General features: G+C 35.5%; 1 protein-coding gene across 4 annotated transcripts in view; it reads left to right on the top strand.

Moving 5' to 3' along the window:
- The window catches only part of GOSR1 (golgi SNAP receptor complex member 1), a 49,706-nt gene that overhangs the window by 21,460 nt on the left and 14,437 nt on the right, over positions 1 to 13,809 (top strand). For all 4 annotated transcript variants that reach the window (XM_077749682.1, XM_077749681.1, XM_077749684.1 and 1 more), the window contains exon 7: positions 12,159 to 12,188. In XM_077749682.1, coding sequence (XP_077605808.1) covers positions 12,159 to 12,188 — 30 coding nt within the window. The remainder of the gene's footprint in view (positions 1 to 12,158; positions 12,189 to 13,809) is intronic.

Raw genomic sequence — 13,809 nt, 5'->3', positions numbered from 1 at the left:
ACCATAATTTAGTGACCTTTACAAGCAATGGGTTTATTTCAAAAGTTTTTGGTCTAATTGTATGTACATTTATTATTTAATAAATAGCATAAGACTCCAAATAAATAATGGTCAGATTATAACATCTGTGAATGGGATAGTATAATAGACTCCTGGCATTCAGGATTTGACATTAGCTTTCTCAACTATATATTAAACCTAAAGGTTTATCATGTATAGTTTTGTTGAGATACAAACTTGAATGTTATGAGCTAATGAGCAGGTATTGAGGAAGTCACTTGGCTACCAAGTACATATAACCTACATTTACACTTCAGTCTCACTTCTGTGTTCATATTTGCTGTCTGTTGGTATTTACTCGGTAACTACTATGAAATGATTTATACTTGTACATGCATATACTTTTGTTTCTTTGTGGAACATTACTCCAAGGAGAAAATACCTTTATAAAGGTAATGCTAGTGAAGTGATCCTGCAAAAGTGATGCTCATAAGTAGAAAAATGGGAAGCTTATGGAATAGTAGTAGCCATAAATATGGGAATGTGCAAAGATCTTGAGGTAAATCCCTTACCTATCTATATGGGGGATATTTTGTATGAGTTGAATTTTTAACCTATGAGGACTGCTAGCATTGGATTATGTTACTATGTGTCTATCATTTCATTCATGGGATATTTTTAAATTACATGCCAAAGCTCCATTTGTTTCAGGTGTTGCAGTTGTCTGCCGTATTGAAATAGATGACAAAACAAATTAATAGAACCCTGAATAACACTTTTCTTATTTTTATATTCATGTGGTAATGTCCAGTTTTACAAAGCAAAATGACCTAATTAGGAGCTTTTACACAGAACTCATTTTTCTTCACTTGGAGCTGTATTGAAATCAAATTCAAGGGTGCATGGGTGGCTCAGTAAGTTGAGTGTCTGACTTTGGCTCAGGTCATGATCACGAACTAAGGTTCGTGAGTTCCAGCCCCACATCAGAGTCTGTGCTGACAGCCCAGAGCCTGGAGCCTGCTTTGGATTCTGTGTCTCCCTCTCTCTGCTTGTGCTCTGTCTCTCTCTCTCTTAAAAATAAATAAACATTAAAAAAAAATCCATCTTCAGTTGTACATGGCTTTGTTAAACAGTAAAACTTGAGTTGGAGATGCTCTGCTATAGTGAGGAGTTTTCTCTCCCCAGATGCATGTTTACATAATATGTGACACATCCTCTGCCTGCCCACCCCCCACTCTGGAATTTATAAGGATTAACTGTTAACTGATTGATATTTTATTAACCTAACAAGTTTCTGTTACTCATTTATCAAGCATTTAACGAGTGTCTCCTGTGTACGAAGTACTATGCTAGACTCTAGGGAACCAAAGATGAATCAGACTCAGTCTCTACTCCTAGGGAAATCATTCTAGTTGGAGAAATAATAAACATAATTATGGTATCTTGTGAAATACTACATGTTTAAAGTATTAAGTGAGGTAATAAATGTGAGTAAAACTGGAAGCTTTAAATTTGGGATATTTTTCCTCCAGTGCATAGTACAATGTCTTATATATCTTAAATGCTTGTTTATTCTTGATGAGTTGATAAGAACAAAAGAACTATGAAGTAGCATTGTGATATAAAGAAGAATTAGTTCTGCCTGGATATATAGATGAAATGGGAAAGGCTTCACAAAGGATGTGACTTTTGAGCTGGACTTAAAAACATAAGCAATTTAAGTTGAGGATCAGGTAAAGGGATTCCAGGGCAAGAGAAACACTGTGAGACATGAAAGTGCCTTGATCTGTATCAGCCACGTATCTGTAGGCTTGTACAGTTTACAAGATACTTTCATTTACATTATCCCTTTTGAGCCTTAGGATAACTTCGTATAGTGAGTTCATAGAGCTAAGGTGCTTATAGCCTTCACTAAAACCCAGGGCCTAGGGCATAAGAGAGAGCAATTAGCCATTTCCTTCTTCTTCTTTTTTTAATGTTTATTTTTATTTTTGAGAGAGGGGTAGGGGAGGGACAGAGAGAGGGAGACAGAGGATCCAAAGCAGGTTCTACAGCAGAGAGCCCAGTGCAGGGCTCTAACTCAGAAACCATTCGATTATGACCTGAGCTGACGTCGAACGCTTAACCAGTTGAGCCACCCAGGTGCCCCTAGCCATTTTCTTCTGTATAGTTTCATAAATGCCATGATTGCTAGTATTACTGAATTTCTGTGATTACATTTATGGAAGTGTTTTCTGAGTTATAAGTATGTGAGAGAGAAACATATAAAAAGTATACTTCCATTTTCATGTAAGCAGATTAGCTTGTATTGATAAGTGGGGTTTTTTTTAGAGGCTTCAGAAACATTAGGAAATGCTTTATTTTTTTGGAAAATGGCTTTAATATTTCATAGATTCTTTGTGATTTGGGTAATTTTTGGGGATTTCGTCTTCTTAAACCATTTATCTAAAGAACAGACTATGGGGGAACTGCCATCCCCACATTCCTCCTTAAACTTTCTGTTTCTGCTATAGTTGAACATATTTATTGACATTAAAAAAATTTTTTTTTGCACCAGAATGTTTGGTTAAAATACTTTGAGGAGGGAAAAAGAGAAACAAAAACGTCTCCATTTATACTCGATTTCCTGTTGTGTATATATTGTATGTTGTATGTAATAAAGACAGTATGGTATTTGTGAAAGAATAAATACACCAATGGAAGAGAATAGAGAGTTCAAAAATTGACCCACACAAATATAACCAACTGATCTTTGATAGAGGAACAAAAGTATATGCGGTGGAGAAAAGAGTTTTTCTTCAAAAGGTACTGGAACAATTGGATATCCACATGCAAAAAATATATATATATGCATACATATACATACATAGACACTGTCCTTTTCCCAGAAATAACTCAAAACAGTTCATAGACGTAAACATAAAATACAGAAGTATAAAACTTCTACAAGTTGCATAACGTACGAGAAAATCTAGATGGTATTGGGTTTGGCAGTGAGGTTTTAGATACAGCACTAAAACATCATCTCTGGGGGCATGTGGGTGGCTCAGGTGCTTGAACAGACAACTTCGGCTCAGGTCATGATTTCACCATTTGTGAGTTGGAGCCCCACATCAGGCTCTCTGCTGTCAGCTTAGAGCCTGCTTCAGATCCTGTCCCCTCTCTACCCCGCCCCTGCTTGCGTATGCTCACTCGCTCTCTCTCTCAAAAATTAAAAAAAAACATTAAAAATAATAATAAAAATAAAAACACCATCTATGAAAGAAAAAACTGATAAGATGGATTTCATTGAAATTAACACGTCTGCTTTGCCCTGCCAAAGATACTTTCAAGAAAATGATAAGACAAGACACAGACTGAAAAAAAAAATTTGCACAACACATATTTGATGAACAACTGCTACATAAAATATACAAAGAACTCTTAAAACTCAATGATTAAAAAGTAAGCAAAAGATCTAACAGACATTTCATCTGAGAAGACACGCAGAGGGCAGATAAGCATATGAAAAAATGTTTAACATCATGTCATTAGGGAATAGCAAATTAAAACAATTAGATACTACCATACACCTATTAAAATGGCTAAAATCCAAAAGACAACACCAAATGTTGGCAAGGATATGGAATGTAGGAACTCTCACTCTTTGCTGGTGGGAATTCAATATAGCCACTTTGGAAGCCAGTTTGGCAGCTTCCTTAAGTGCTACATATAGTCGTAGCAATATGATCCAGCGGTCATGCTCCTAGGTGTTTACCTAAATGAATTGAAAACTTCTATCCAAACAAAAACCTGCACACAAATGTTTTCTTAGCACCTTTACACATAATTGCCAGAACTTGGAAACAACCAAGATGTCCTTCAGTAAATGAACAGATAAACTGTAGTACATCTGTACAATGGAATATTATTCAGTGATACAGAAAGTAAGCTTGCAAGCCCCAGAAGACAAGGAGGAGCCTTAAATGCATGACAGAAGCCAATCTGAAAAGGCTACACACTGTATAATTCCAACTATTTGACAAAAGGCACAACTGTAGACAGTAGAGGGGTGCCTGGGTGGCTCCGTTGGTTAAGCATCCAACTCTTGATTTCTGCTCAGGTCATGATTTCGTGGTTCTTGGGATCCAGCCCCGTGTTGGGATACTCTCCTTCCCTCTTTCTCTTCCCCTCCCCCCCCACCAATAAATAAACATTAAAAAAGAATTATAGATAGTAGAAAGATCAGCTGTTGCCAGGGGTTCAGGGTGGGAAGAGAAGGAAGAGTGGGTGGAGCACACGGGATATTTAGGGCAATGAAACTCTCCTCCATGACACTGTAATGATGGATACATGACATTATGCATTTGTTTTTTTGTTTGTTTTGTTTTTAATTTTTTTTAACGTTTATTTATTTTTGAGAGACAGAGACAGAGTGCGAACAGGGGAGGGTCAGAGAGAGGGAGACACAAAATCTGAAGCAGTCTCCAGGCTCTGAACTGTCAGCACAGAGCCTGACACGACCCTTGAACCCACGAGTCATGAAATCATGACCTGAGCCGAAGCCGGTGCTTAACCAACTGAGCCACCCAGGCTCCCCTATGCATTTGTGAAAACCTGTAGAACTATACAACACAAAGAGTGAACCCTAATATAAACTATGGATTTTATTTAATTATCAATATTGTCTCATCGATTGTAATAAAGATACCACACTAAAAGATGTTAATAGGTGGGGGAGAATGAGTATATGGGAACTCTGTACTTTGTACTGAATATTTCTGTAAACGTAAAACTCTTCTAAAAAATAAGTCTACTAATTTTAAAAAATGGACCAAGTGACTTTCCAAGAACTCACCGCTAATGATTTAGCTTTTACTTTTCTCTTTTTTTCCTTCCCTAAATTAGAATTAGAATCTGTCACATGCCTTACTTTTTGTCCTTAGGTAACTTCATGTAAATATTTTAAAAAATTTCTCTGCCAAATAAACCATTAAGAAAAAGCAAGTAAAGATATTCCTGGTCTACCCAGACTGGAAAGAAATAAGCCACAGTATTAATAGAAGAGGGATTACAAATAATTTCTACTTCAATCTTTGTATTTCTGTATCTTCTAGATGTTATCTGTAAAATAAACAGCTGTTAGCTCTAAAACAGTTTTTGGTATCCTGTAGCTTCCTTGTATTCACTTAACATGTTTTAAGAGATATTTATACATAAATAAATAAGACCTAAATTTTAAGGGCCTCTCTGGTTGACTATCAATGAAAGACTGCATCACTACAGTGTTTGTAATACAGTAAATACAGTAAATGATAGGATTGGTGGGTGACAGCCTCATCGATTGCAGTTTACAAAGGGTTCAGTTTTAAAATTGTATTTATTGTGTATTTGCTTATTTTACTTATTTATTTACTTGTTTACTTATTTAATAAAATAAAAGAGGGTTCTAATTAGGTGTTATCTGAGTGATCTTGCCACATTCTTATTCTTGTTGGTTTAAATTGCTTTAAAACAAAGTACTTGAAATCCCGTTTTCATTCCTGAAATTTATGCCATTTGCAATATATATGTTGGAGGAAATGAATTATTTTTAAAAAGAGAATTATTTAAATATGGCTTTAGTGATTCCTTCATACAGTAACTAGTGATGAAATTTGGCTCATTGTTTTCAGCTAGTTTAAATTGGTCTTGAGAGAAACAGAAACTTGTTGCTTAATTACAGACTGGAGATGAATGCCTATGGGCTGTGATGAAGTCCTTGTTTAAGAAAGATAATTCTACTCAATTGTATATGTTATGCCCCCAAAGGAAAGCAGGTTTAAATTCGACTTTTATTAGATTATGCCATCTTTATGGAGCCCTTCTGTTGTTGAATGGGTATCCACACCATCCAGGATGCTTTTAGTGAATGACGTTTATTCAGTGGATGGCTTAGCTAAGTGGGTAAGGACTTCGAGACTTTGGGCAGTCTGAGAAGAAATTTAAAAATCACTGGACTTCCTCTGTGTATGCCACTGTATAAAATGAAGGATACCATGGGGAGGGAGGACTGCCTTCCTCCGTAGGATAGGATATTTGCGATTATACTTTTAGTGTTCTTTATAGGTAAAGCCTATTATTAGGTTGGTCTCCTTTTCAGGGGAAGACAGAAAATTGTTTTCTTTGCAGTTCAGATGATGCTATAAAATTACCATTATATGAAGATAAATTGTGAATCTCAGATATATAAAATGACCTATCTCAATGAAAATGTATTTTAAGAAAACCTATTATTGAAGATCTAGTTTTATGCAAAAAAAATATGAAGAACGAAGGATGGAGGCATGAGTATTTGCCTTGTAAGATTTTTAATTTGATTTATGTAAGTAGAATGGCCTTAACTACAGTTAAAATATGATTTAAATTGGCCAAAATGGTACTTTAAGAAAAGATATCTTTTAAGGAATGTACTCATTACATAAACCAAGGGTTATATCTGTGCGCTAAGACAACATCAAAGAATTTTTTTGCTATGTCATAACGTAGAAAGTTGTTTCTTAGTGGGCATTTCAACGTAATCTTCAAGGACATTGTCTTTGAAAAGAAAACATAATGACTTTGTTTTCCAACCAAAGTCCAATAGACTAATTTATTAGCTAGTTTACTGAACTTTAGCCCTGACACCTATGGTTGAGAACAGATAGAAAAGAAACGCTATTATATTTTCAAGTCTTGTAGAAGTCAGATAACCAGTAATGAAGTATATCTGGTTGATTTTCTCATGATTTGTGTGAAATGTGTAGTTTTATATTTTTACATTACTGTCTAGGCAGATTCAGTTGAGTTTAGTTAGAAATGTGTTTTCCACACGGTAGTTTCTCTGTTGCTTTTTTTTTTTTTTAACATTGCTTTACCACTGTATACTACTTAGGGTATGTACCATTATATTAAATCTAACTTGGAATTGGTACATTGGTCAACACTTCAGTTTTTTAAATTTTTCACTTTTTATTTTGAGTTAATTATAGATTCATGTGTGTTTCACCCAGAGATGGCATCTTGTAAAATTCTAACACTGTATATCACAGCCAAGATAGTGATGAACTTGTGAGAGCTTATCCATCACCACCAGGTTTTCCCATCACCCTTTTATTTTTTTATTATTTTTTGAAAGTTTACTTTTTTGAGACAGAGAGAGAGAAAGAATCCCAAGCAGGCTCCACACTGTCATCACGGAGCCCGATGCTGGGCTCCCAACTCATGAACCTTTGAGATCATGACCTAAACCAAAATCAAGAGTCAAACCTTAACTGACTAAGCCACCCAGGTGCCCCGCTATCTCTCCCTTTGAAAAGGAAATTTTTTTTTACATTTATTTTTGAAAGACAGAGAGAGGCAGGATACAAGTCAGGGAGGGGCAGAGAGAGGGGGAGACACAGAATCCGAAGCAGACTCCAGGCTCTGAGCTGTCAGCACAGAGCCTGATGCGGAGCACAAACCCACAAACCGCGAGATCATGACCTGAGCTGAAGTCTGACGCTCAACCAGCTGAGCCACCCAGGTGCCCCCATGTCTCCCTTTTAAAAGCTCCACCCATTTCCCTCCCTCCTCTCCCTTCCCCATTAACCCTTGACAACAACCACTTTTCTGTTCTCCATATCTGTAATTTTGTCATTTCAAGAATGTTGTCTATAACTGGACTCCTACAATATATAACCTTTTAAGATTGACTATTTTCACTCATGATGATTATCTAGAGATTCAGGCAGCTTGTTGCATGTATCACTAGCACTTTTTTGTTTTTGTTTTGTCTTGTTGCTGAGTAATATTCCATACTATGGATGTACCACAGTTTGTTTAACCATTTACCCATTGAAAGACATCTGGGTTGTTTCCAGCTTCTGGCTGTTAACACAAAAGTTTCTGTGAACATTCACATACAAATTTTTGTGTGAACATGTTTTTTTCCTCTGGGATTAATGCCCAGGAGTGCAATTGCTGGGTCATATGGTAGTTGCATGTTTACTTTTTAACTAGTTTTAAAACTATTTTCTAGAGTGGCTGTACCATTCCTGCTAATGTGTGAATGATCTAGTGTCTGTGTATCTTCACCTGTATTTGGTGGTGTGACTTATTTGCACAACAGTGTGAATATACTAAATGCCACTAAATTATACACTTTATAATGGTTAATTTTATGTTATATGATTTCATTTCAGTATTTAAAAAAATCAGCTCTGAGATACCCACTTCAAGTAGTGTTTATAAGACCTAAATGAGAAAAAAAAAATCATTTGGACATATCTGTGTGGGACTATTTCTAGGCACTTTTCTGTTCCATTGATCTCTGTGTCTGTCCCTCTGCCAGTATCACACAGTCTTTTTTTTTTTTCCACACAGTCTTGATTAGTATAGATATGTGATAAGTCTTGAAATTGGGTAAACTGATTTTCATTAATCTTTTTTCAGAATCACTTTAGTTATTCTAATTCTTTTGGCTTTCTTATACATTTTGCAATAATCTTATCTGTACCTAGGAATTGTGTTAAATTTGTAAATCAGTTTGAGGAGAATTGGCATCTTTACTTTCTTGAGTCTTCCAATCCATGAATGTGGTATGTCTCTCCATTTATTTAGATCTTTGATTTCTTTCAATCAGTGTTTTGTAATTGTCCTATACAAGTCCTATACAGGTTTTGTTAGATTTACATCTATGTTTTTCTTCTTTGAACAGTTATAAATGGCATTGTCTTTTTAGGTTTGGTGTCCACATGTTTTTTGCTAGTATATAGAAATACAGTTGATTTTTGCATGTTTGTAATGAATTTTGCTGAACTGACTTATTCTAGGAGTTTTTATTTTTTATTAAAAATATTTTTTTCATGTTTATTTTTGAGAGAGAGAGTATGAGTGGGAAAGGTGCAGAGAGAGGGAGACACAGAATCTGAAGCAGGCTCCAGGCTCTGAGCTGTCAGAGGAAATATTTCCTTTTCTTGCTTTATTGCATGCCTAGAACTTCCACCACTCTGTTGAAGAAGAGTGGTGAGAAAAGGTTTCCTTGCCTTGTCCCAGGTCTTAGGGAAAAAAATGTTCAGTCTTTCNGCAGTGCTATTGCTGGGTCCTAGGGGAGTTCTATTGTTAATTTTGTGAGGAACCTCCACACTTTTCCAGAGGGGCTGCACCAGTTTACATTTCCACCAACAGTGTAGGAGGGTGCCCATTTCTCCACATCCTCTCTAGCATCTAGAGTCCTCTGATTTGCTCAAAAAATGTTCAGTCTTTCACTGTTAAGTATAATGCTAGCTGTAAGTTTTTGTAGATAGTCTATGAAGTTGAGGAAATGTTCTTCTATTCTTATTTTTCTGAGAATTTTTCTCATGAATAGGTGTTATATTTTGTCAAATGCTTTTTAGCCTGTTCATATATGGTGAGTTACATTGACTGATTTTTGAATAATTTTTAAAAATTTTTGTTTAAACTCCAGTTAACATACAGTGTAATATTAATTTCAAGTATACAGTATAGTGATCCGGCACTTCCATACAACACCCACTGCTCGTCACAAGTGCACTCCTTAATCCCCATCACCTATTTAACGTATCCCACTACCACTTCCCTTCTGGTAACCATCAGTCTGTTTTCTATAGTTAAGAGTCTGTTTCTTGGTTTGCCTCTCTCTCTTTTTTTTTTCCCCTTTACTTGTTTTGTTTCTTAAATTCCACATATAAATGAAATAATTTGGTATTTGTCTTTCTCTGACTTATTTCACTTAGCATAATACCCTATCTAGCTCCAAGCATGATTTTGCAAATGGCAAGATTTCATTCTTTTTTGTGGATGAGTAGTATTCCATTATGCGTGTGTATATAATAATATATATTATTAAAGAAACTGCCATTTCCCTATTGTATATTCTTGGCTCCTGTGTCATAAATTAACTATCTATGCATGGGTTTATTTCTGGGCTTTCTTTTCTATTGATCTATGTCTGTTTTTATGGTAGTACCATACTATTTTAACTTCTATAACTTTGTAATATAGTTTGAAATCAGGGAGCATGATGCTTCCAGCTTAGTTTTTCTTTCTCAAGATTGTTTTGGTTCTTCAGGGTCCTTTATGATTCCTTATACATCTCAGGATTATTTGTTTCATTTCTGTAAAAGCCACTGGAATTTTGATAGGAATTACATTGAATCTACATATTGCTTTGGGTAGTATGGACATTTTAATAGTTTTAATTCTTCCAATCCATGAGCATGGAATATCTTCCCATGTATTTGTGTCTTCAGTGTTTTTATTAATGTCTTGTTGTTTTCAATATATAGATCACTTCCTTGGTGAAATATATTCCTAGATATTTTATTCTTTTTTATGCCATTATAAATGGGATTGTTTTCTTAATTTCTCTGAGAGTTCATTATTAGTGTATAGAAACAAGAGATTTTTGAATTATGGGTTTTATATTCTGCAACTTTGCTGAATTTATTCTGTATAATACTCCAATTTTGATACCTTTTATTTCTTTTTCTTATCCTATTGCTCTGGTTAGGACTTCTAAAACTATTGAATGAAAGTGGCAAGAGTGGGCATTCTTGTTTCTGATCTTAGAGGAAAAGCTTTTAGCTTTTCATCATAGATGATATTAGTTGTGGGCTTGCCATATATATGGCATTTATTATGTTGCAGTACATTTCCTCTGTACCTGCTTTGTTGAGAGTTTTTGTCGTAAATGGATGTTGACTTTTGTCAGATGCTTTTTCTGCATCTGTTGAGTTGATCATGTGATTTTTATCCTTCATTTTGTTAGGGTAGTATATTCCATTAACTGTAAATGTTGAACCATCTTTGCATCCCTGGAATAAACCCCATTTAATCATCATATACAATCCTTTTATTATTATTATTTTAAAGTTTATTTATTTATTTTGAGAGAGAGAGCGTGAGCAGGTGAAGGACAGAGAAAGAGGGAGAGAGAGAGAATACCAAACAGGCTCTGTACTGTGAGCACGGAGCCCAACACAGGGCTCAGTCTCACGAACTGTGAGATCATGACCTGAGACAAAACCAAGAGTTGGACACTTAACTGACTGAGCCACCCAGGCGCCCCTTTTATGATATTTTTAAAGCTCATTTTTGTCACCTAGTTCATGCAGTACCTTAGATTTCCTATTATGAAACCTCAAGTTATTAGTTTATACAGTGAACCTAGAAATGCCTTTGGATAGAAGCAGTTGGAAGAAAATATGCAAGTATTGAGTTGAGAACCTGCTGTGCACCTTGCATGTACTGCATGGATGCAGATGTCTGGGCGTTAGTTTTCCCACTTCCTCCTGTAAAGCAGCACCTTTACCAGTTTAAATGTCTATGAATTCCTCCCTGGAATAGACTTGTTTCTTTCCGGGGTTTGATGCATAAAGGCAGTCATCGTACAGATCAAAGATGCATTTAGTACCTTTATTCAGATTCTTGAATTGTAAATTTTGTAAATTGAAATCTGGTTTCGTTTCCAAAACAAAAAAAACTGTTTCCCCAAAATGGAAGGAATTTAAGGTGTAAATAATTACTTCTTATAGGTATCAGAACTGTATTTCCTTATCCTGCCTCAACAAGTTGGTTGTAATTCTTAAGTTTTGAATAGATGGTGGTGACAAGTTTGAGCTATCTGGATTACTGAAGTTTCATTTCTTTTTGCTGTCATTAAAACTGTTCTCTCTTGGGTGCCTGGGTGGCTCCGTCACTTAAGCATCTGACTTCAGCTCAGGTCATGATCTCACAGTTCATGGTTTTGAGCCCCGCATTGGGCTCTGTGTTGACAGCTCAGAGCCTGGAGCCTGCTTTGGATTCTGTTTCCCTCTCTCAGCCCCTGCCCTGCTTACGTGTGTACTCTCTTCTGTTTCTTTCTCTATTTTTCTCTCTCTCTCTCAAAAATAAATAAACATTAAAAAAAAACACTGTTCTATTTTTAGTCATCAAGTATCTCCATGAAATAGATTTAAGATAATAAAAGATGAAAATTATATATGTGGATAAATTAACTTTATTTCAGGAGCCAGAATATACTCCAGATGCTTTCAAAAGTCTGGTATCCTGTTTGTATATATGTCTGAAAAATTATTCGTTAAAATGTAGAAAAATTAAGTACAAGTTTTAAATGTGCTTTAATAATTCCAGAATTTTAATTTCCATTTTATTTGCAGCTCAGATCGTCTAATAGAAGAGACAATAAGGTAGGGAAAATTTTTGTTTTCTTTTATTGTGTTTTTTGTGTGTTTGCAACATAAATGAACAGATCAGGTTAACCTGGTAACTAGGGTTAAAGTTCATTTATCATCCTTAAAGATGGGAATTTCACTAGATTGTGATATATTTTTACTGTGTCCTTCTTATAAGAGACATTTGAAGCACAAAAATATTTTATTTGTTTCCAGAATTACTAGAACTAGGCTGATTTACCTGGATTAATTTTTCTGATTAATTCATACTCTGCATTTTTAACTTCAATCTTTTTATTTTCTTTTTTATTTTTTAAAGAAAAACCATCTTAGACATGTGATTTGGTAAATGTCTTGTTTATACCATATATGCAGATTGGGTTTCAGTCACAGCGGCTGCAGAAAATGTGCTACAGTAATATTTAGTATTATATGTAATAACAGTAAAGTAGTTTATTGCTTAAGGTAAGGGACAATTATCTGTTGGTTTGAACTGCTTAATTCTCTAGGTTTGGTGAAGTTTTAGATACTATCTTATGACAGTAAAAAAGTAAATGGACTGGATACAATCTCTACAGTTAGAACTCAGCAGTGTCTAAAGCATTTTTCAGGAAAGCGATAATGAAGTACATGGAAACAACAACAAACAGATGTACTCTTACTGTAGACTTTGGTGTTGTGCTCAAATGCTTTACATGCTTTATTTTATTTAATTTCTTCGATAACCCATGAAATAAACACTGTGTCCAAAACAAAAAAGAAATTAAGGTAAGTGATTTGCTTGTGGTGACATGACTGATGAATTGTGTTCAGGATTCAAATCCTCAAACCTGAATCTCTGTAATTCTAGGACCAGAGCTCTGTCTAAGCTACTACTGTATTTACCGCCTTGTAGAAAGTGTACAGGCTTCCGAATGTGATTTGGTTTGTGCAACTTATTAGATACCTGTTCTTGGTTAAGTTATTTGGAGCCTTTATTTTCTTATGTGTTCAGAAACAGGGATTGATGGGGCGCCTGGGTGGCTTAGTCGGTTAAGCGTCCGACTTTCGCTTAGGTCATGATCTCGCGGTTCGTGGGTTCGGGCCCCACGTCGGGCTCTGTGCTGACTGCCAGCTCAGAGCCTGGAGCCTGTTTCAGTCTGTGACTCCCTCTCTCTCTGACCCTTCCCTGCTCACGCTGTCTCTCTCTCTCCTAGAAATAAATTTTAAAAAAATATTTAAAAAACAAACAAACAGGGATTGATGATAATACCTACCTAAAAAATTGTTGTGAAGATTAAAGAAATATGAGCAAAATGCCTATTACAATGCATGGCTGATACTAGGTAATCTGTAAGTAGTAGCATTGTAAGCGGTGCCTGGTGGCTCAGTCGGTTGAACATCCGACCCTTGATTTTGGCTCAGGTCATGATCCCATTACCGTTGATATTTCAGATTTCAGGAAAATTCCAGTAGTACAAAAAATTCCCATATACACTTTACCTGGATTCTCCACATATTAACATTTTGCCACATTTGCTTTTTCACTTTCTTTTTTTGAACTACTTGAAAATAAATTGCAAACGTGATGCCTCTCTACCACTAAATATTTCATTGTTCACATTTTAAATATGTATTTATATTGATAAAGCCTCAT

This window comes from Crocuta crocuta, unplaced genomic scaffold (assembly GCF_008692635.1).
Source record: "Crocuta crocuta isolate KB4526 unplaced genomic scaffold, BGI_CrCroc_1.0 scaffold149, whole genome shotgun sequence".
Taxonomy (NCBI): Eukaryota; Metazoa; Chordata; class Mammalia; order Carnivora; family Hyaenidae; genus Crocuta; species Crocuta crocuta.
This window is presented reverse-complemented; position numbering and strand designations above follow the sequence as displayed.